At 39.3% G+C, this 24,108-nt stretch overlaps 2 protein-coding genes and 1 long non-coding RNA gene across 13 annotated transcripts in view; 1 reads left to right on the top strand and 2 right to left on the bottom strand.

Moving 5' to 3' along the window:
* Nucleotides 1-1,004: 1,004 nt before the first annotated feature.
* LOC139111864 (uncharacterized) lies at nt 1,005-5,938 on the bottom strand. 4 transcript variants are annotated; one of them, XR_011547293.1, is made up of 7 exons: nt 5,628-5,938; nt 5,457-5,541; nt 5,275-5,384; nt 5,071-5,201; nt 4,715-4,864; nt 4,070-4,230; nt 1,006-3,552 (listed from the first exon to the last, which is right to left on the bottom strand). It is a non-coding gene; the product is annotated as an uncharacterized lncRNA (long non-coding RNA). The 4 variants fall into 4 exon arrangements; XR_011547292.1 differs by having other exon boundaries at nt 1,005-3,552; nt 4,050-4,230; nt 5,457-5,938; XR_011547291.1 differs by having other exon boundaries at nt 1,007-3,552; nt 5,457-5,938.
* Nucleotides 5,939-6,046: 108 nt separating this feature from the next.
* LOC139111861 (protein amalgam) overlaps nt 6,047-24,108 on the top strand; it is a 159,361-nt gene continuing 141,299 nt past the window's right edge. For 2 of the 4 annotated variants that reach the window (XM_070672427.1, XM_070672428.1), the window contains exons 1-3: nt 6,058-6,625; nt 6,735-6,887; nt 6,962-7,118. The gene's annotated coding sequence lies outside the window, so the exon portion shown is untranslated. Of the gene's footprint in view, nt 6,626-6,734; nt 6,888-6,961; nt 7,119-24,108 lie in introns of all 4 variants that reach the window. The other 2 variants (XM_070672422.1, XM_070672426.1) reach the window with 2 other exon arrangements.
* LOC139111863 (uncharacterized) overlaps nt 9,269-24,108 on the bottom strand; it is a 150,000-nt gene continuing 135,160 nt past the window's right edge. For 4 of the 5 annotated variants that reach the window (XM_070672432.1, XM_070672431.1, XM_070672433.1 and 1 more), the window contains one exon: nt 12,950-13,954. In XM_070672432.1, the coding sequence (XP_070528533.1) occupies nt 13,867-13,954 (88 nt within the window). In that variant the 3' untranslated portion in view covers nt 12,950-13,866. The other variant, XR_011547289.1, reaches the window with a different exon arrangement.

Genomic DNA, 24,108 nt, shown 5'->3' on the forward strand with positions numbered 1-24,108 from the left:
ATAACCATTAAAGAGAACGACCGACAGTGCCAATGTTCCGCGACCGCAAGCTGGCTTTAAACGGCCCAATATTAAACACCGTACTGCGCGGATAGCTATGGCGCGTACACACTTAAGGCACACCACCGTCCGCTATACAAGCGAAAGGGAAGAAACGCGGATAAGTAGCGCGATATGAACGATAATTAACAACTGAAAAATTTTTTTAATAAAGATTTAAAAGAAATTAATTTATGCTTACTTACGAGTTGCTCCGCCGATGCAGGATGCCCGTCCCGAGCCTGCTCCTCCTCTCAGGATGTCTGCGGGATGTCGGATTGATCCTTCCTCAATGGCAGGGTATTATCTGAAACAGTAAAATTGTAGTTAGTATTCTGCCTCGTTCAATATCTTATTAAGCGCGTATTATTTACAGTACCGCGCGCGTGTTTTCGTGCCGGGTGACTTTGTCGCACATTCCAGCGCTTACGCAGCTACCGCGGACCGTCCCCCCCACTCCCCGCGCTCCCCGCGCCTACAGTGGTTTTTACAATTAACATTGAACAGCGCGACGAACGATTACTCGTTGTATACAATTATATTCTCGATATTCGTGGCTTGACTTACTTTTATCGGGTCTTCACTCGAGTCGTTCTCAATCTCAACGAGGAACTGGCTACAGCGAGGTCCAAGAATCACCTTCTTCGGTCAATTCTCGTTGGCGAGGATGAGGCGAGACACACGTACACGATAATCAATCGTGAAAAACACATGCAGATGCCTCGATAATTGTCGCGAAAATCGCTTCTCTCCCCGTGGCCGGCGTATCCGCTTGCCCGTTGTAGAATGAGCCACGTAGTCCCTAGCGCAATCGCGAACAGGCGATCATGGAGGAGCGCTGTGATTGGTCGGCGCGCTAGGGACTTCTATCAGGCGCGGGTAAGGCGCGGTGAGGAAAGGGAAAATTACGAAGACCGTTTTCCTGAATCTGAACATATGAATTAAATATTAATATTTAAGATAATGCCCGTTTTATGCTTGATGTCTAGTAAGATAAAATGTTTTGATGGTTGACGCAAGTAATATATCGAGCTAATAGGTATACCGGATACTATTTAGAGCAATATGCGGGTAAATCAAATCCGGATATCTATCTAATATTCATATGATTTCAATGAACTGAATGAGGGGATAGGATGTAAATCATAGGTTGACAAAAACATGTCTCTACTAATAACTTAAGTCTAAATCGCTTTAATAATATATTCTCTTACTTAATTTTGATTTAATACATATTAGTGTCAACTCTAATAAAGCAAAAAGCAAATTATTAGTTTCTTAATTGTCTTCTAAATATAAAATTAAGTAAAAGACGTAACTTTTAAGATTATTTGAAACGAATTTTAAAAGAACGTTTCTTCTCTCGCCTAAACAGAAAATCGTATTGCTTTGTAGAAATTTGCATTGACCGTATTCTTTCATATGCATTATTACATGTCGCGCATTCCACGAAGCATAATTTGTCATTAATGTTGAAAATACGTACAATCTACATTAATTGCATCGCCAGCTCGCGAGTTTAATATATTTACGTTCCTTTGTGACTACGGTAAAGCTACGTATTAACGCTCTGAATGTTTACTAACCGCACAGCGATATCACGCATTGGAAAATTTAACGAGCGCATCGCGAGAGGGTGAACGCTTCCTGAGTGATTCGCCTCAAAATTCCACTCCGCGTTCCTTCGCAGCAGCGTGCGAGCATAATGCATGAGACACCGCTGTCGTTCTACTTCGCCCGCGACACATAAAGCACGCTCGGCTTTTCCGCATTTACAGTCGATCAATCGCGCACATAAAAGTTCGCTGTACGAGAGAACGGGTCTGAGATCGAGGGCGACGAAATCGCTCGTTAGCCCGCAAGAAAAGTAGTCGTTTCGACGATATCGACGGCGACGCTCCAGCAGGAACTCGCATCCGAAGTTTTATTCGCGCGGCCACACCATCGAAACGATTTAGCGTCAGTAAATTTGCCTTATCCCCCTTCTCCTTTAAACTGGGATGCCAGTGGGTGATAGTAGTAGATGGCGAAAAAAAAATTGGGGTGAAAGAAGATCGAGAAGTATTATCGCGTAAAAACGCTCGATATTCCGCAGACGTATTGCCGCATACGAGGCGACACGTGCGAGGAACGCGGTGCGAGACACGTCGGAATTCCGGAAGCGTTACTCCCTCGCTCGAGGTAAATTTTACCTCAAGATTCCGTCGGTTTGAAAGAGCTTAACGAGCCGGCGGAGATCATATTTTGAATAACACGGTACGCCAATGAACTATAAGCAGATAAAATCCTATTTTGTTGACTTCTTTTTAATTTGTCGTCGCATTGCGTTATTCTTACAATTTAAGTTCTTTTTTTTGTATATTTGTATCATCGTAGCTATATAACTGCTGTTGCGTATCGGTCAGTAAGTCAGTAAGTTTTTATAATGCTAGTAGATTTCAAACGAATCGAATAATAAAACTGACTCAAACATTGTTGGCATCTGGACCTTACAGCTATCAAATTTATATCGCTGCTATATTCGCGAAACGCTTAACTGCGTTGCAAAACAAGATTTACAAGGAAACCATCGCACTTTTAATAACGAACATGAAGTGTGAGTTTCGCCGATACATAAAATAGACTTGTCTCGGAACGTCGGATATATGGCACGACTACAATCGCAATCGAGCGTCGTACACATAGCAAGCTTATAACGTACACTGAAAGACAGATATAACGTTTGTCGCGGCGACGGCGGCTAGCGTACGTGATCTTAGCTTGGTATGCCTCGAGTTTCACACAAAACCAGCGTATAAATGTGCCGACCGCCAAGGACTGAAAGCGAATACGTTCCACTACTCTCCCCTCGTCCTCGGCGGCCGAGGGGAAGTCACGTACGCTAGTCGAAGCAAACGTCATATCTGTTTTTTAGTGTACGAGTCTTCGTTCCTTGTCAAGCAATCAATTTAAATACCATAAGCGGAGCTGTATATCGGAAATATGATGCAAAAACGACGAGCATCCAATGCGCATTGCTCAACAAGGTGGAGATGTTTATACCGAGCGCGCTCCTCGCTTCGCCCTTATTTTCCGAGGGTGCATCGCGTATAACGCAGGATATTGCTATTCTTTATATTTTCAAAGGATGCTGCACGCTCGGTACCGAGAGCTACGAATAGTGAGAGAGAAAGAGAAAGAACGATGAACTTCGAGCATACATGCGTACGTTATATTACGTGCAGCATTTACAACTGTAAGCGTATGTGCGTAAGATGCTATTCCCTCGAAATGGTGCAGGACGGCGTTGAACGCGCTAGGATTCGGATAAGAAAAAAGTTATCGCTTAAAATGCGGTTCGTCAGGTTAACCCGCATAATGCACTTCGCGCTTGTGCATTGCAGTCGGAAACGTTGAAATTGTTTACACATAAATCTTCGTCAGCACAGTAAAAAGACTTCGTTCAGTCTGTTTTCAATCAGTTTACTCGCATCACCCTTGTCTTTTCACGAATCCTTGAGAGAGAATGCGGTGCTGAAATAATATAAAACGACGTAAATATAATGCGCTTAAATAGAAACGTACTACATATTACTATAAAGTTATTGCATTTAATTTGTCTCTTTAAGGCTATTAAATCTGTTTTTCTACAAATTTATAAAAATAGTTTATAGATAAAAAAAAAAAAAAGGTTTTGAAAGTTATTGAGAAGGTAATTGTAAATTTTAAAAAACTATCATGCTTATAAAGTCAATGTAAAATTTCAATTTAATGGTAATGTCACAATTTATAATAGTAATTATTAATTTCATAATCATTTATGTGTCAAATTTATACAAATCTATCCCTACATATTTAAATCCATTTAATGACGAATACTTTAAATACTCGTGTATTTTACATTGCATACTGCCGTAATTTATTGCGCAAAACGTCAAAGGAAGAAAAAGTATCCGGGTATAGAGTGTGATTGCGACACGTTGTATTAGATTGTATTATACTATGTACCGCGAGACACGATTCGTACTCACAAATGGTTTTAATGGCTTACTGTTTGTCTCGTGTGTGACCACAGTTTGTTCGCAACAGAACAATCTGGAAACAATTTACGGGTCGCGTATGTACTTTCCGGAAAACTGTCCACCACGTAGAGACATGGCAACGAGCGAATCTCCGCTTGCCTCCGGCTAACCAACATTTTGTTCAAGCTATCTGCAAAGTCGATATTAATTATTTTGTCATACAGGAACAATTTGCGCTAGTTATTACTTATAGTTTCGATAAAAAGTGCAAGTTTCTACTGGAAATGGGGAAATTAGAACGTAACATGAAATTCAGATATTGGAATAAACGCTTTAGATTTCACACTTTCATATAATTGAATCAATGTATTTCTATTTTGTATGATATTATATTAATGCATTCAATCAATAGTTTAATAGTTAAAAAAGATTAAAAGAAGAATCAAGTATTGTCAATAAAATAAAGAACGACTCTGACATATAAAATTATTTTGTACAATGTATAAAATATTGTAATTTTTCTACAAATTTATGTAAAAATCTATGTTCTTAAATTAAAATACTGTATAAGATATAATATTTGTAATTTCTATAATAAAAAGTAAATAAAAAAATTAGTACAAGTTTTTTTTATTTTTCATGTACCGATAGCTTTGTAAAATTATTAAATTTACCTCTGAGTTACTTTGCTGTTACCCAATGCCTCCCAGGCTTCTTCCTCAGCTACTTCCTCTTGTCAGTATTCATTGTCCATATCTGTCTACCTTTTTTTTCACTCTATATTATTGCAAGTGTATGTACATGACATATTTTCGAATACAGTCCTACAAATAGTATTTTACATATTAATTTATTGAACATTATTAGATCAGTTCTCAGTTGCTGCACTGCTGCATACTAGTGCAATAAGTTAGAGTAAAATAAATATATTTTATTTTATTCTAACTTACTGCATCAGTTCAACATGCAGCAACTAAGAACAAATACATTATAATTGTTGATTTGTCTAACAATATATGTGTTTTCTTACCTTTGTTTGTAGAAATAACCTCATATAATTATTAATTTTACCTCCGAGTTACTCTGTTGCCACTTCCTAAGCTGTTTCCTTCTTTCAGTCTCTACTGTTGCGTGCACATAATGCACTCGTGAATACAAGTTCTACAAATAATACATCATGAATTAATTTATTGAGCAATATTATAATTATTGATTTAAAAACGTCTCTTTTTACCTCTCTTGCAAATGCAATTTTATACAATTTTAGCACTGAGCTACTCTACCGTTGCTTGAATTTTCAAAGACGAAGTATCTTTCCTGCGTTGGAAATCCTTTACTTTAATTCTGCAAGGTATCGAAGTGTCAACGATTGTCGCGAGAAATAAATGCATATTGCGATGAAACGCAAGTACTCACCTTCGTCGTCTGTCGCCGTGATTTCTTCGAGAACGTATCTCGCGAAGCTGCGGAAAATATTTTTCGGTCCAGCGATTCCTTCATCCTGGAATGTTAAGCCGAGCAATTAATCGAGCAAGCACGATAACGGAGAACTCTTGAAAGTCAATCGTCAATCTTGCATGATCTCACAATCGTGGCAATCGAGGAGAGTTGTGCGAAGGATGAAATAATCAGGCCCCACGACGTATAATGTTCAGAATACTTCAGAATGCCTTGCTCGTGAAATGAGTTATACTTGCTGTCACACTCATCGCCGAACAGCAAATGGCAGAACAATCACGTAATCGCGTGACGTCGCGTGACGTCGCGGGAGTCGCAAGTGTCTTGCACTCACTTGGTGCAACGTTCGGTTGGTAGCGCGCGCAAAAAGGGTTCGAGGCTTCGCCCGGACCTTTCGGAGTCCGTTGGCGTCCTAGTGAAATCCGCCGTGACTATCCATTCCTCGTAATGGCCGGTACCGGTGATGCAGGTACGAACGTCGGGTCCTGCGTCGAGTCGAATATCATCCGTAATTGGAAGCATCCGCTCGTCTGAATGCCGGATCGAATTATTCGTGTAACGAGGAGTCATGTATCGGTCATTGCGGGCGATATTTTCTCGCGTACGCGTCGGGAGTGCTGGAGGTGTCGGACGATTTTCGTATAGAACGATATGGAAGCTGAGAAAAGGCGGCATAGGAGAGGCACCGGATGATATTCTCTCGCGTACGTGTCGGGAGCGCTTCTGTAGTGCCGTGCGATATTTGCGCGGAATGATACGCGATCGTAACTCGCCCGCGGTTTGCGAACGTTTGAAAGTGGAAAAAAGACGGTCTAAGAAAGGCACCAAACGATATTTTTTCGCGTACATGTCCGGAGTGCCGCTCTGATGCCGTGCAATATTCGTGCGGAATGATACGCGATCGTAACTCGCCCGCGGTTTGCGAATGTTTTAAAAGTCGAAGAAACGCGGTCTAGGAAAGGTACCGAGCGATATTTTCTCGCGTACGCGTCGGGAGTGCCACTGTAAGAGCCGTGCGATACTGCGGACTGATACGCGATCGTAACTCGCCGCGGTTCGCAACTGTCCGGCAGTCCAGAAGAAGGCGGCCTAGGAGAGGCATCGGGTAACGGTGGAGCGACTCGGAGGTAAAATTAATAATTATTTAAAATATTTAAGAATCAGCACGCTTATTCCTATCTCAATCGATGATTGTAATATTATTCAGTAAATTAATTTGGTGTATATTATCCGCAGGATCTCATATTCGTGTGCCTGTATGTGTCCTGTATTGTGCGAATATAATATTGAAAACTGAGGAGAAAAAGCGCTTTAGAAGAGGCAAGAGTGAAGCGATTCAAAGGAAAAATTAATAATCGTACGAAATTACCTCTACAAGAAAGATAAAAGGTACATATACATTTTTAGATTAATCAATTATTATAATATTGTGCAGTAAATTAATTCAATATGTATATCCGCAGATTCTAGTGTTTGCGTTCAGTGTGTGTAATAATCGACGCCGAGGAGAAGAGCCGGCCTAAGGGAGGAGATATCGGACGACAGTGGAGCGCCGATAGAAGCTGAGAGCAGGAGACAGCCTAGGAGAGGGGCATCGAGCAATATCGGAGGAATCATAAAGTTAGTTACATATTCATCAAGTCTCCAATTTTTTGTCAGAGAAAGATGCGGGACACTACAGTGTTTTTTTTTGTACACTTTAATTTTATTCACATTAAAATTCTATAAAAATAAACTCTTGACTTAGTAAAGTCGTACAAATTAAATTTTTTTTCAAGATTAATAAATTTTATTAGTCAAAAGTTTTGCATGAGAGTAATGATATTACTTGCTTAACAAATTGTACCGTCGTAATGTAATGAAATAATTTATGCATTTAATCGTAGGAGTCAGGCGTATTATATCAACGTCATTCTCTGATAAAATATTGAGATTGAGCTAAGAATACATTTGGGTACTGATTATCATTATTTCACTGCGTGATTTGTATATATACGGTTAATCGATTAAGCTGTTTACGTGACCCTCGGCCGGATTATGTCTGCAATCGATTAACTGGGCAATCGATTGACCACACTCGGTTAACAGATACCGATACATCCTACTACAATTAACCGCTTAGCGGTGTGTTCGAATTACCTAATGCTACTTCTCTTAGTATTACGTTGACTTCTCTGACATTTAAGACAGTTCTCTCAAACAATAATTTTACGTATAATGTTCTCCAGTTATAAATCTGCTCGTACGGAATAATTTGACCGTTCCAGTCATTAGCGCAATTGTATTAGCAAATTATAAGAAAACAACGATTCCTCTCAGTCGAATGTTTGAGACGTTCACGATTTTTGCTGCTTCGTCGAGGAGAATCAGCAGGCCTGTTTACTCGAATCTCGTCGCACGAACTTTAAACTTCATAGGCAAGGCTCGTCGTAAATCAAGCGTTTCAAACCGGCCACCTGTAGCATCGCATCGTACGGAAAGACGATCCTGTAGGCGGTTCTTAGCTTGTCAGCGAAATAAAACGATAGATTAAAAAAGAGATTTAAATTAAAAACAATTAATTTAATTTTAATTATTTTTAAAATTATTTTTATTCGTTTGAATAAAGACAAACGTTATTGTTTGCAAATTTTAAGCGCACATAGTTAAATACTTGATAAAAAATTACTAAGCATAGTCTAGAGTCTCAAGTAAATAAAAAATATTAATATCTTTATTAGTTTCGTGAAGGAAGTTATATTTTATTTTGTCGGACTAGCATGGGCTGTACAAATTATAAATCGTAGAACGAGATCTGACAGTACTCAAGGGCCGCCGAGGCGTTTCAACGCGACATAAATCGCAGCACGCACGTTACACTGCGAAATCTGTGGACGATTGCGGAGTGCCGGTGGAACGATTCGACAGAGTGTCGTTCTTAGGAAGTAAGACCGTCTTACCTTCTCTTCCTACTAACGTCGCTTGGCTTTCCGTTGGGAACGGACTCGCCGTTAAGGGATTCCAGTGATGTCCGTCCGTTCGAATGACGACTTCCAGTGATCCGGAAAATAAACCCTCTCCTCTCTCTTCGCCCTTCACGACCACCACTCGTCGCTTCCTACTAGCCACACAAAGTTATGAATCTCCACTGGCGCTCAGTTGCTGCAATCGCGCAAACGAACTCGCCCGGCCCGATTCGATCTCGAGCAGTAAAACAGTCGCGCAACGTCTCGCGGCAAAGTCGATGTTGGATGTCCGATATACGAGCCTTCAGAAAGGTATTTGCAGTTTCCGGATCGAAGTTATGAGGTATTCATGACACCGTAGTGTACCTTATCATTGCTCTCGTCGGTGAATTTTAATACCTCTGCTCGATGAAGCGGACTTCGGTCAATATGGACACGTTCAAAGTTCTGTTACCAGTTCAGTAGCCGCAAGAGTCCGTTGCGCAGTTAATATTTCCCTTTATGATTCATGCTGCACTTTTGAATATGTAAAACGCAAAATAAAGTATAGTTTCCTACATCACATTGCCATTAATAATATACATATATTGAGGATTAGAACAAAGTATCAAGAGTTATAGTATACACATATAAACTTTTACTAGAAGAGTTCTGTAGAACTATACGTATAAATTAGAAATATTTGTTACGTTGAAAAAATTATATGATTCATTAATCAATGAGAGGTCTTATTGGAATTTTTTAATTTCAATTTTTCTTTTTTTTTTTTTGAGATAATTTATTAAGTAAAATTAAAAATTATTGAAAAAGAGTAGTAGATTTTAATTTTATTGAAATTCAGCAAGTAGCTAATAAAATTATGGTAACAATCAACCTAATTACGATGTCAAGACATTCTCAAGTTTAAACTGATAGCATAAATGAGTAACGCTAATTGTAGTTCATTGTTTATCATGAAAACGCGTGTTCCCTTTTCCTTATTTATCGTAATCACTTAATGTTTAGTTTGACGACAAACGACTTTCTACCCTTGTTCGCGCGTTTAAGTAATAACGTCTTTTACCCTCAGCGTTTCGATTTTGTGTGTCACTAAAACGGGAATTGTTCTCGAAATAGCCGCGGTACGATGATAAACGTGAAAAGGAGCGAAGATATTTTCTTTACGAGGTTATTTGTGCTAATCTTAAAGGGACGAGATCGAATCATAGTTCCGTGTTTATGTGCGATTATTCCTCTTAAAAATCTTTGTACAAAAAAGAAAAAAAAAAAAGATTTTACGCTCTATTAGCAGTTCGCGCGCGCCATATACTTTAAATGCGATTTATACATGCATTGATACATTAATTTATTAAAAACTTTAATTTTTCTAACCGAGATAAAAGTTGAATGAAATTTTGAAATATATACCTTATACGCGCAGACACCAGAAGCTCGAACAAAATTCTTGAAAGCATATGCTTGCATAAGAAGAACTATCATAGTTCAAACTCATTTCCTGAGACTCGCAACTTTGAACAAAACTGCCCCAGGACTCGTATTTTAGGACTACATTCTTGGAGTAGAGACGGTAGGATTGGTGTAAAACGAGGGGGACAGATATCTTTGTTCGTCGCGTAGAGATCTCTTTTTCCCCAGTTTCATTGTTTCAACATCCTTGAGCGTAGATGTTCCCTTTTTCTTCTTTTTTAACTGATTGATACTCCTTTTGTCGGTGAACGGCAACGGGGAGCGCTTACCATCGCGGAAAGAGCCGTAATTAGAGGCTATTTATCGTTGGCCTTGAGAAAATTTCTTCTGCATCCCTCGGAGCATCTATCTTACTTTTGCTTCCCCGTTCTAAAGCAGAACTCCCCCCGCCCTACCATTTCGTCTTAGAGCTAACTCCCGCTCGAACGGTTTTCGCGCGAGATTTAGCAGTATTAGCGTCAAATGGAGGACTCGGTCGTTTAAGGCAAATTGCGGAGATATCGTTAAAAGGGTTCACTCTGTACGGCTTTTAAACGTATTTACGATCTCTCGACCGCTAATTAAATCACGAAACCTTATACGACGTGCCGCACAAGAACGAAGAATCTCCGACTTTAAATGGCAAGAATTCGTGCGCCTTGAGGAAGTAATAGCCTTTGCGAAGAGTCAAAATGGTTAAAATCCACCATGGTTTTGAATATGCAAATCGTTTTTAAATATTAGCAGGGCGACATTCAGAATGTTGAAGGGGATTTAATGAATCTGGAGGAGATTATTCTGCGAATATTATTAGTCTTTAATAATTATCTTGGAGATTGAACACATCCCGTTCTTAGTTTTGAAAATATACGTGCATTCCGAAAAGAGAGCTATTTTCGTAGACGTGGTATTAATTGCTTTTAATAAATATCATTATATGTATTATTAGATATTATCGATGTAATATATTAAGAATATTGAGCATTTAACCAAAAGCTTAAATTTGATTATTTAACAAAATGTACTTATAAAATTTATAAAATCGATATAAACGTACATTAAAAATCCCTATAGTAGAAAGTAATCTTCACGAGTATGAAGTGAAGACTTCACGAGTCGTTTCCAAAGTAATAATTATATCCCATTAGCGTCAATTATATATTTATACCAATATAGCTGCGCTAATAAATAGGAACTGTGGCTGCGCACTAGTCGCATTAATTGAGAATGCATCTACCACGCGGCATATATCTTTCTTAGTTCCTCCATTAGCGGCGCAACATAATTTCGTCAAAGTTAATATTTTGTAGAAGCCCGCAACTTGTATTACGTTAGAAAGATTATGCAAATATAAGCTCATTAGACGTGAATTTCATTAAAGACACCCGTCACGTAATAATCGAAGGTGAATAAGTATTTTCGACGGCAAAGACGAACCCGATCGATGAATTAAAGTAGCAAGACGGCCGAAGCCTAATCTAATCGTCTTTCCGATTGTATAATCGGAAAGCTAATGGTCGTGATGGCTAATGATGCCGTTACGTCATGCTAATAGGCACCTCCTAATAAGCTCTCGAGGCTGAAACTCGGAATTTCAGATACGCGTGCTTATCGTCACTGTCGATCCGTGAATAATAGAGATATTATCGATTTAATGTTTAACATAATTCGACAACCCTCCGAAGCATTCGTACGTCTGTCGAATTGGAAACACATTAGATTAATCTTCGTCTCAACTTAAATACGTTTAATTTTTCAATTTATTTGCGAGGTCTCTTTAATTTAATCGTAATAATATAAAGAAATTGCAAGCTCGTAATGTACTTCGATGCAAAAGAATTGAGAGGGCTGTACATAAAATTTACGAGCAAATCGTGAAAGCAAAAATTTCTATTGCACAAACGCGAATAAGAATTTGTTAAGTACGGACATTCTCTATCTTTTGTACAATCTATTTTACAAAGCCGCGGATGCATGGCGAATACGCGTGTGACAAGACTCTCGGGTGCACTCTATTACTCTTCGTGGCTGAAGGATACTTCGGAGAGAATTGTAATTATAATCTGCAATTTCATTTCGCGTACGACGAGTTTCAACCACATATCCTCTGTCACTGCATCAAAGATGCATTCCCGTGCACCGAGAGCACACCAGTGCGTCCAGTGCATTCGATAATGCGCGTTTGAACTCGCCTCGGATGTCAAGTTGCGTAATCGTTGGCTATGTAAATCACGGACTCAAGAGGCCTGTAACTTGTCTGTATTACACGACGATGAGTCTTCAGACTCGAGTTTGAGGATGTGCCGTAATGTAACGTACAAAGTTTATAACCCAAGGGAAAGGATCGGCTCTATGTGATAAAGTAATATAAAACCGCATATTATGCGATTCGGTATCTTGAAAAGGTTTTAGGAGCCATTTCGTGTACGTTTATAGAGTAACACTTGAGCGAAATTGTAATTTCTACACTTAAACGATGAAAATTATTTACGAGAGTATCTACTGTACACGTGAGATTTTTTTAATTTAATTTTTATTTACGTATACGTTATGTGTGAGTTAATAGAAAGGTAACGTTAATGAAATTAAAATGTCCGAACAGAAAAATTTCATACATTATTTGGATTTTAGGCGAAAGTACATTACTTTTTTTTTTACATTAAAAAAGGAAAAGCATTAGCCTAGAAAACTTTTTAAGTATTTTTCTCTCTATAAACTTTCGAAATGGCAAGGGGACAGAAGGAAAATGTATATCTATCTCGATATCTGGCTCGCAAATCATAAAGCTGCCACGATGTAATGAAGATTAAGCGTCACGGTTGCGAGCGCAGCAGAGCATGTTTGTAAATTGTTGCATTACGGCATGTATACGTAGCATTGTTGTAGGTAACGATGAAAGCGAGCTCGCGGTGTTGATCATCCCCTGCAACTTGGGGGCCCTTTAGACGCGTGGGGCCGGATATTCTCCATTCCGCGGCTTTGAAACCGCCACCCTCCTTTTAGCTATGTTGCCTTCTCCTCTGTAGCGCCCGGAGGAAGGGCTAGGCTTGCCTGCGAAATACAAACAGTGCATCATTATTGAACGCAGATTCACGGTCGATCGCTCGCCGAAAGCCGCCGACGCGAACTTCGTCGAGCGCGACGCGAAAAAGAAGGGCTTCATTGTTACTCCTTTAGGAAACCGGCTCCCTCGTTCGAACCTTCTCGCGTTACCCTTTTCTTCCTACGCTCGTTTTATCCGCTTCGAGCTTGTACCTTCTTTTACCGAGGATATAAGTAATGCTGTAACAATATCTCGCGACTGTCTGCTGACCCAGGAAAATGCCTGTGAACGACATTTACCGGTCATTATCCGGCGCGTAACGAGTCGAACGTATTCTACGTGTGTACTGTCGCGGAAACGTCAAGTTAGAAAACTAGAGATGAAGAACGGGAGAGAACGAGAAAAAGGGTGGCTCTTTGTACAAGATTGGACAATAAGAGGAGTGATAGAGAGAACCAGTTGCATCGCGGATTGATTAAAGCTTTTTGCTTCCATTGTGATTTCTACCGCTGTAGCGAAAAAAAATTTTTAAGAAAGATATCTCTAAAGTATCGTGCTAATTATTTTCTTATTTATGTAAAGCTATTAGTATGAGTGAGGAAATATTTTAATATTTACGATTTAATGTGATTGCCGTTTGTTTGAAAAGCGAAAGCCAGTTTCATGTTTTTAGGAAAATAGCGGTGAGTGAAATACGTTACTTCTTTTTCTCTGGTTTTCGCTATACGCTCCTCGAAGTCGATATTTGTGATTATTGCTAAGGTTACCTAACTGTGCCTCGATGAAATGTACCTTTCGATTCGTACAGACTCAAAGAACTTTGCTACTTCCAAGTGAAGTATGCTTCTTCTAGGGGAAGTCTACATCCTCGCGTGTACGTGCGCACAAACACTAGAGCAGCCCTCGCATCATTCTTCGGACTGATTAAACTTCTTTAAGTTTCTTCGTAATTTCCACTTCCGCCCGTCTTTCTTCGCCCTGGCATTCTGTCTTCTCGTTTCGCTGCCGAATCTCGATGCGTCCTGTCGAAATTCGAATGAATCAATCGTAATGAACAACGCAAATGACAAACAGCTAGTTCAAACAGAAATGCAAAATCCTCACGTCTAAAGAGAGCTGAATAAGAATCGATTTGAGGGAGAGTTTAACTTGATCGAGAGATGTACTTCGCATTCGTTATTTTGCCGGGAATCGATAATGCAGTTCATACATCATTTACTTCATTCTAAATTCTATCGCGGATCATTTACGTTTAAATTGACACAAATAGAGTATTGGAAGTTACGTGGAAAAAATTTAGAATGGAATAAAAAATAAAAATACTTTTTATTCCGCATTATAAGATATTTTAAATATAAAACAAATAAATAAGAATTGGTTAATCATTTTAGAAATATGATTTTAACCAGTTAATTAGTAGATCGGTTTTAGTTGTTCTTTTCTTCTTCTTTTGTCATTACTTAATTTTAATTTTAATTATTCTTACTTTTGCATTTTTGTTTCCCATGCGTTATCTTTTTATAAATCAAGAGAAAATGCAGAAAGACAATAGGAAGGAAAATTGATCGTGTCTCAAAATGTGTGCGCACTCGGTGAACGCGAACATTCACAAACAAATCAATCATTACAAAAATAGCACACCAACACGCATCACCGACGAATGTTCGCGCGGTCGCTGTGTATACGAACCTTTAACACGTGGTTCTCGTTCTTCCGGTACTGCGAGTTTACTTGTTCGGTCCCGGTTGATTGCGTGTATCTTAAATTCTCGAAAAATCGATATCGGAGAAGCCTCCGACTTTGTTCGCGCTTACGTCTGGTTAACGAGCATAAGATTGCTTACAATGTAATTTCTGGCCGCGTTCGTGGCTCGTCCCGCGGATTAATTAGTTCGCGAATCTCTTTTTCGCGCTTTTTTAATTTATCATAAAATCTTCTTTGCCACTGTGCTCTTTACTACAATGCACTTCATTATACCACATTTTGTGATTCTCCGCATTGCGGCTCATGAATAGGTTGACAAAGGTCTAACTTGGTCGGGAAAATTTGTAGACGCAAGTACATTATTTCGAGACAGGCAGAAAAGTTCACTTAACTTTATTACCTTCGGTTTAATTAAACATTGACTTGCATTACAATTATTCGAATTGCAAAATTTTATAGCTCGCTTTCGATACTTTGAAGGTTAACTTTTTGCAATTAATTCAGGATTTTACCGATATTGAAATTAGCCATTAAACGAGGGTCGCGAATTAGGAAAATAATTAATGGTAAAGTAACGCTAAATAAAACTGACTCGATACAATTTCATTTCATCAAGTTCTTTGTTGCACAAAAATTTTATAATTACTTTTTTCGTTCTTTTTTTTTTTTTTTTTTTTTTTTACGTACGAGGTCTTTGCGCCTGTGGAAAATTAGAAAGGAATATATATCAGAGAAAATATTGCGTTTCGTATATTGAAAGAGAGACGAAAAGGAGAAAAGAATTCTCCATCTCTTTGCATTCACAAACAAACTACAACCGTGCATGTCGCTTGTTCTCTCGTTCGTTGGTCAGGCGTTGATTGGTTCTCTTTACTGGCAAGTCGCTACCTGTGTCCTCGTTAAACTGGACCGATCTTCGCGTTAACCATCACGCTTGCGTGTACTTCACTAATGACGGAACTGCATGAGCGCTAATTGGACACGCTCGAGTTACTTTGTGCCACGATTGGTGCCTTGATTGTCGAGGTTAATTTATATATTAAAAAAAAAAAAAAAAAAAAAAAAAATATATATATATATATATAGAAATGATACATAATGAAGATACGCTTATTCTTTAATCAATGGAGTTTTATCTAGACAGTATAAATTGTCAGACGCGTTTTATTCAACAAATCTAGTTTGATTTAAGTTCGGCTCGATAAATAAATGCAATTTGCTTAAATTATAATTAACGGGGAAATTTTATAGAACACATTTGCATTATTAAATTATAATTTTTAAATACTTAAGAATATTTGTTTAAAGTCAACTTGTATTCGACATACTATATTTTTTTATTACAAAATATTGTGAATTGAAGAATTTTGTAGAACAAGGTTAATGTAAATTTTTTCGTTTTCCTCTGACGTAACTCTCGCGTGGAACTCACGATGGCACGGTGTAAAATTTGAGTAAAAAGTTTGCAGAAAACGAAGTTTAAATTGCAACGAAAATTACGAGTTGCCAGAAATTGTTTGACATTGTAAAAGAATTTGTCCATTTGCCGCAGTTGAAGGAACAGTTAATTTATTTATAAAAAAAATTTTTCTATTGAACGTATTAAGCGTAAATTGTCAAACGGCGCAACAATGCACAATCCATTATGTAAAGATTCATTTTAGTAGAAATACGTCCGATTTATCGAGGAACTATCTTTGAATTTCAATCGGGGCAATTTTTTTTCCTACAATCCCGTTCACATAACGAATCCAATACTCGGCGGCACGGTTAAAAGTGCACGAAATGCGCCAACACCTTGAAAAACGCTCCCTATTACGTCCAGGGAATTAAGGAAATTCTCGTTGGAAGTGCGAGCATCTCCCGTGAAGCTGCGAATGAATTTTCGAAGGCGATCTCGGCGTATCTGATCTACGTGCAACTGCTCACCGATCACAAGTTCCTTTATCGGGTCCTCGCGTCTCGGGGAAAGAAAATGATAAAAATATCTACGTGCCCAGAAAACTTCGCCGACGAAGGGTCCGAAGGCGATAGCGAAGTACCATCGGAATGCCTTACACACCTTAATTGCACCACCCGGCGTAAGGTAATGGCATTACTGCACGCCCCTTTGAACTCGAAATTCAATTATTTTATAGTTCGACACGCCGAGTTACTGGCACTTAAGGTAAACGCACTGAGCGCTAAGTGTCCAACTTCTTTAGGCGACGGGAGGGATATATGTACAATTTCTTATTAGCATTCGAAATTTGTGATCGTAGTCGACATTCGCAAAGTCGTTGATCTACGACGTCGAGATCGTCGCGGTTTCTCGAACGTATTCGCAGATGAAACTGAGCGAGGACCAAACGATGGCGAGGACGAATTTTTACGGGGCGGTCTCGGCCGGGGTAAAATTATAAAACACCACTCGGAATTTTAATCGGAATTTCCATTACCTAGGAATACCTAAATACTATATCTGAAGATCAAAGTATTTAAATAAGCAGCCAAGTTCTCCGATTTATTACATCTATATTGAAATTCCACTGCTCTTATTTCTACGTCTTTTTGATCACATTCCTGTCTCGCACAATGTTATCTGATCGCATAGGAGTAGATAGCTTGTTCGCATAATAATTATTTACGCGAAGCTTAAAAACGAAAACGTATATGTGTACACAATAAAGTAACGTCACGGATAATTTTTCTAAATAATGATTAATGCGCTAGGAGACGAAATGAGTGATTTGACTGTTAGAATTACTCGCTTAAAAGTGCGCGGAAACGAAGAAAATCTTTCGCCTTCGTAACGTTCCGCGACGGTTATCGCTTAATTAAGTTTTTCAGATAGTAATTAAGATAAATTTCATTCGTAATTGGGTCACTTCTTCGCAGCGGACTGCACGATGTTAGATCTAGTAAGGCGCGTAAACATTTTACAATCCGAAGATTCCTGGTAACGACTATAATTAATGAATTTCATGAGTTATTGGAAGTACTGGGGGAAAATGCTCTGTAAATAACGGTAAAGTAAAATAATATAATCAAACCGTCGACTTTTCTTAATTTATTTTTCTAAAGAAGGGTGGCATTAAAAGCGTTCGCGTTATATTCTCTAACCGCTATCTTCCGATGTTCCTAAAATCGTCTTTTATCTAAAAAAAAAAATTGGTGTTACGCGTTAATTAACTGTTAATTGTTTCCGCTTTTCCGCGACTTTGATCAGCGAGAGTAAACGTCAGCTCTCAATATTACTGCGTTTAATTTTTTAAGAAATATAAATTTTTACGGTACAGAAAATAATTCGGATTATTAGATTACTTTTTAGGCTTGCTAGGGAAAGCGGGGGATGCAATTATAATTTATGCGCGTAACGAAATAAGTAAAAATCCGAATTGGGCTTTATAGCTGCACCGACGTAGTTTCTTTTGGTGAAAATAACTTTTCAGCATCAAATTTCTTTCTCGCGAAAATTTATGCAAATATACGTCGCGCCGCTTGAGAAGCGGAGCGGAAGCTACCGCGATTATAACTAAGAAACTTAACAGGGTTTAATAGTGCGCCGTAGAGCCGAATAAAGACAGAGAGAGAGAGAGATAGGATACTGTTTTCTGCCGGCCATCGCTTCGTATACATGTATATGAGGTTTAATGAATACTTCTCAGATGTCTTTATCTCTCGCAGACTCTAAAACCAACATAACTGGACAAACTGACGTACAAACTTGGCCGACGTCTACGCGTCTAACTTTCCTCTTTCACTGTCGCTACTTGGATGTCTGAGCTTAACGGTTGGCAAGAACAATACGGCATGGCAACGTAAATTTGCGACTTAATAAATTCTGCTTCTGCAAAGCAACTTTTGCAGTTCTTGCGATCGAAAAAAAAATGCATTTCACGGGGAAAAAATACGAATAAAAGAAAATTAAAGCTAATTAACGTACATACTTTCGATAAAATTATTTCCGCTCTTTAAAATATTTATTAGTAAAGAATTTATATTTTATTTTTTAATCCTACAATTCAACAATTACTTTGCGAATATCTCTGTCATTTTCATCACGCGTGTTACATTTGTTACGTAATATATAAGAAGGTGCTTTAGCACTTTGGAATTATTTGCTGTCGTATCGTGGTTTTCTCGAAATGGTTCCGAGGACGATGCACCGCCACGTCCGGTTAGGCTTGAGCAATGATTACGCAGGCCAGAGTCTGGGTTTCCAAAGTTCTGAACACTCGTCTAGGATCTCACGAAGCCGAAGCTGAAGTTTCACGTTTCACGTCAAGTAAAGGCTGAAGGCGCCCAGGAAGAATGGACTAGCTCAAGTTCCTGGACAGAGCGAGTTTCTAGAGAAAAGCCAAGGAAGGGTTTGCCTCGGAGGGTAGGACACCCGGAATGGCAGCGGTATCCACTACAAAATCATTACGTTTACGTTCCTCCGTGGTAAATACCTTAGGAAAGTTTTAGCGAAGTTTAGGTCGCGCCGAAGCGCTACTCGTTAAATTCCTATTATAACGACAGTTATCAAACCGCTCTTTACCATCATTATATTTTGCCAATATAATCGCACTGGATTAGATTTCCGCCAGACCTGATTTTATAAACCATTTAAATAAGTACGGACAAATAATTAAGGATTCTTGATAAGTGAAATTAGTAGTTAAAATGAATAGTGATCTTTGACAACGTTACTATAGTGCAGTAAATAATCGGATTTTGCAATAACATCGAGTATTCCTATTAAAAAAAAAAGAATATTATTTTTCCGCGTGCAATATATTTTTCCCCAAACTTAATATAAATAGATACTTCTCGGCTGCGTATGTACGGAGCTTCATTACCTGTCCGATCTTTGTAAAAAAGTTTTTTTTTTTTATAACGTAGAAAATGCAAGAGTAAATGACGCGCGCGAGATGCTCGCTTCTTTAATGTCTACTGTATTAATAAAAATTTCGTTATAAAACAGTTCACGTAACTCGCATCTACCAGATAGACGTGAAAGGAGATAGGAAGCTGCGCGACTGTAGAGCACATTTCGCGATGACGGATTAAGTATTAACGGATTAAATACGCATCGGTCGTTTTCGAAACGTCGAGTTAATGTAACGTCGAGACGTGCATGGATTTCTCTACAATATTCGGTCGCGGCACAATTATTTCCGCGAGTGTTATCTCCGTTTCCTCCTCCGAGTTTCTTTTATGAGTTACCGCCGTCTTTTCCGAGCCTTTTACGCGTCCTGTTGGCGGAATTATTACGTGTGTCACGCGGCCGTCTTAAAGAATCTGTATTACATAAAGCATGTCTGTGGGCGCGGAGACCGTATATCGCGAACTGGTGTTTGTAAGGCACCTCGAGACGTGATCTGAAAAGCAAGTTTTGCATTCGTCATTTCGAGGTAAATGCGGAATATACTGTGCGCGGTGGCCTCGTAAATTCGCTTCTATCCACGTACATTCATTTCGTTTTTCGCCGTTTTATTTCTACCTTAGCATCAAGTTAACGCAGCTGTTGAAGCAGTACATATTCGGTAACAAAAAGAATTCATCTGAGTCGATTGTTCGTTTAACCTCGGATTAAATTTAATGGCGTCTCTTTTCTGCGTAGTTCAAAACACTTGAAATCGGTTATTCGGATATATTAATAATCGATTGAATGCAAAAAGACAAGCGCTGCGTTATCCGAATCGTAACAGCTTTTAAAAAAATATCGAACGCGACTAAAAAAAAAAAAATAATAATCCAACACAGCTAGGTTTTTTTTACACAACAGACACATATTCGACGTAATAATTTCCGAGATCTCAGAGCAGAATGTGGACGGTGATAATATTTTTCGAGTAAGATGGCTGGCAATATGCCCCTCCGGCGTCGTGGCGGTGCTAGAATTTTACGGCGGCGATAAGTGCCTACGCATTTCCGATGCGCTTGTCTGACAGCGCGTCAAACCCGACAGGCATGATTGCGTTAGAAAAGCCGCAGGATTTTATGAAAAATTGGTATTGTAATTGAATTGCCACGATCCGTAGCTGTTGGCTGGACGCACGCGAAGAATGTCTACGATTTATGAGATTCCGCTGGATAGCTCCGGGCTAAAGGCGTGCCTGGGGTATGAAGCGCGATTCCACACTGCATGGAATTTTTGCAATAAAATGAGCCGAGGCTGGTGGCGATAGTAACAGGTGTCGGAACCTTTGTATATTCTGACAGATAATTTGACCGTGCGGCATCGAGACACGGATAGCACATAATAATACGAATATTTTTTTTTCCCCACCGGAAAATGTACATAAAACGCCTGAAGTCATACGGAGAGTAATTCATAAATTATAGTGCTCGTTTCGCGAATAGCTTGCGAAATTTGACTGATTTATGCTCCCAGTCGGTATTAAACGCAAACGGTTGTTACGCAGCTAGCGAAAAAGCCGCATAATGAAAAGCTTTAAATAACGTTAAATTTCACGTCTGTTACAAATTTTTATATTTAATTTTACAAAAAATGTGGCAATGAAAACGTTGAGGCTTCGAGCTGTTTAACGCGCTGCGCGAGACCGTAAAATATATTTTCGCGTTTAAAATAAAAGTGTGTAATTAAGAAGCGTCGGATTGCGCGATCGTTCATTCAATGTCAAAAAATAGCGCGTCTTACAGCGATGCATTTTTCATTATGAAACTTGCATCTAGAAGGGATCGCATTGGGCGTTGTCGTCATTCTAATTAGTGGAGATGGGAGCCCGGTTGCAGCTGGGGTCTTCCTGTTAGTTTGCTGAATACATAGATGCACCTGCAACGGTTACCCATTTGGTGCTTTCCTGCTTTACCTGCTATGTACTACGAGTGGAGCTCTCTTGATGGATTTGTCAACGTCCGTCAATTTGCTTTAAAGCCGATTCAACGACGCTCATTTACATATTGCGCATTGAATTTTTTTTAATGCTCGTGATACTAAAGTTAAATGATTTGCATACGCTCATCTCTAAAAAAAAAAAACCCTTCCGCGTTTTACCTTTTCTTTATCTTCAAGCGAGAAAGCTCGCGCAATCGTAAAAACGTAACATTAACTTTAAAATTCTTTCGTAATGACTGGCTTTAAAAAGAAAGTGCAGGGATTTATTATCGTTATTATTATTAGTTTCTGTTACAATGTAGTAATATTTAATAAATATGGTTCCGATGAAAAGAAGATTCTCAGATACGCGTGCGATCGTTTTTATGATTACGGAAACATTACGCGAGACAGAAAAAGAAAAGTGTAGTGGAAGCAACGATCGTTATTAGAAAATGAAACGTTATTAACGTCGAGACTCTTAATAGATGACGATGATATACGTCGATTGGATTTTTAACGGTCTACCGGTGGACTGCGTTTCGTACGCCGTATTGCTTCCGTAGTGCTACGTAACGTGATGTAACTCGGTGACCGCAATCACGGTCGTATCAACATAATCTGGCGCAGTCGGTATAATTAAAGCGCGTCGGACGATCGGTGGACAAACCACGGCGCGGTGACAACTCGTCATAGGGAGGCGTTACAGGGTGAACCCGTGGCGGCGCGAGTCGCCGAGGTGGATCGTTGATTAACCGTTGGCGCCAGGCCGCAACGTGCACCACGGATGCAGTCGGTGCAGTTGCGAGCTCGACAACCAGGTCGCTCGACAGAAGTGCCAGTGCCCTCGCGCTGCGTAACTTGGCTTACCCCCGAGGGTAGATTGTTAATCAACGCAAATATTTAGCGCGGCCAAACGTAGCACGTTGGGCGAGCGTGCGAGCGGCACGATTTCGTCACCGAGCCGATCTGCATCGCGGGCCAGAGGGCATCTGGTAGGGAAAAGGGCGCCCGTGCGTCCGAATCGGCCCCGGACTGACAGCGTCGGTGCCGGGGATACGCGAAAGCGCACAGTGAGAATGGTGAATGCGGCTGTTTAGATATTATTTAGCAGTAAATCGCAACGGGGGTTGGCAGGGGTGTAACGCTGACGCGGCAACACGTTAAAGGCGGAACCCAGACTCACGATACCAGATGCCGTCCACCCTTTTGCTCCCGCCTATCCGCTATTTTCCGTCCTCCTCGGCTCGAACGGGCCATCTCTTTCTGTACTGTCTCGGGTTTATCTAGTGTAAGCCGGCTGTTGGAAACTACTGCTGGAAATCATCCGAAAGACGGTCCCATGACGTGCGCTTAGGTAGATTTAACGGTCTCCGAAGCAATGCGTGTACGCAATGGACAATCAGAGTCTGGGACGTGACGAGATACCGCATAACGGACGATTAGAAATCGGATAATTCTTTTTTGCCCCGCGAAATGTAAAATTGTCGTTCGAAAGCTTTATTTGAAACGGCGGCGAATTATTAAATACAATTTTATTTGAAAACGCATTACGCAATAAATATTTTACTAGTTTCGGGTACTTGCAAAATTAATGCAGCGAGTGATTATAGAAAGCATTCCGCAAATAGCTGCGAAAGTAAGGGAAAATATTTTCTTGAAAATTTTTTGACGGACACGGATTACAAAGTTATATTACATCATTGTCAAATTGCTGCTAGAGCTTTAGAGCGAAGGTAATTTAATCTTATTGCACGTTACAACAAAGGATTCGGCGGTTATAGTGATTTAACACAGTAATGGTGCTAACTGTACCGCAAGGGTGTCAGTAATAGGTAATTAATGATCTACTCCGGCTCGATGCCACGAATTCAATGAAACTGTGGATATGACGCGGCATTGCCATGCCGCGGTTATCTGTTCACCTCATGCGCTTTAATTACATCGAATTGCAGATTACGCCACTGATTCCATAATGCATCGATATGACATCACAAGAGATTGGATTGAAAGTTTTAACATCGAGCGATCACATCTCTAAGATTAAATGCAATGAATTCTTTAATATTCAATTAGTCTTAGTCCCCCCTTTCTATTTATTCTTTCGTGCAATCGTGAGAATAGTAATCGACTTGATGGAGTTTTGAGAACTTTTTTAATATGAATCTCTTAGTACGTATGTACGAGAAGTACCTTCTTGTTTCGTCGATGCTTATGAAACAATGTGTCGTTAATGTTGAATAGATTTGGAATAGGTTAAGTACATCAATAGGTAATCATCGTTCTATTCTGATTTGCTACTCGTGAACTCGATTATTACAGCATGTTAGTACATTACGCGTTCACGATATTTACTAATCCCCGGAATACAGTTATGTACATCAGCATCGTCGATGAAGTATATATTTCATCTGGTTGGAAACGTCTGAGATTATTAACTTTACTTTAATACTTTTGTGGGAGGGGAAAAAAAGGAATAATCTTTTGTTTTCTCTAGAAACACAATTAATAAAAGAATTAAGGTACCCCGGTAGGAGGATTTAATTAGCGAAACGGTATATTAAATTTAATTCTCTTGTTTTTTTTTTGTTTTGTTTTCTTTTTGTATCTACTTGCAGTACAATTAATGCGTTAATTACGCGAAATTAGTTTGAAATAAATCTATAA

The sequence above is a fragment of the Cardiocondyla obscurior genome, linkage group LG25 (genome assembly GCF_019399895.1).
Source record: "Cardiocondyla obscurior isolate alpha-2009 linkage group LG25, Cobs3.1, whole genome shotgun sequence".
Classification (NCBI taxonomy): domain Eukaryota; kingdom Metazoa; phylum Arthropoda; class Insecta; order Hymenoptera; family Formicidae; genus Cardiocondyla; species Cardiocondyla obscurior.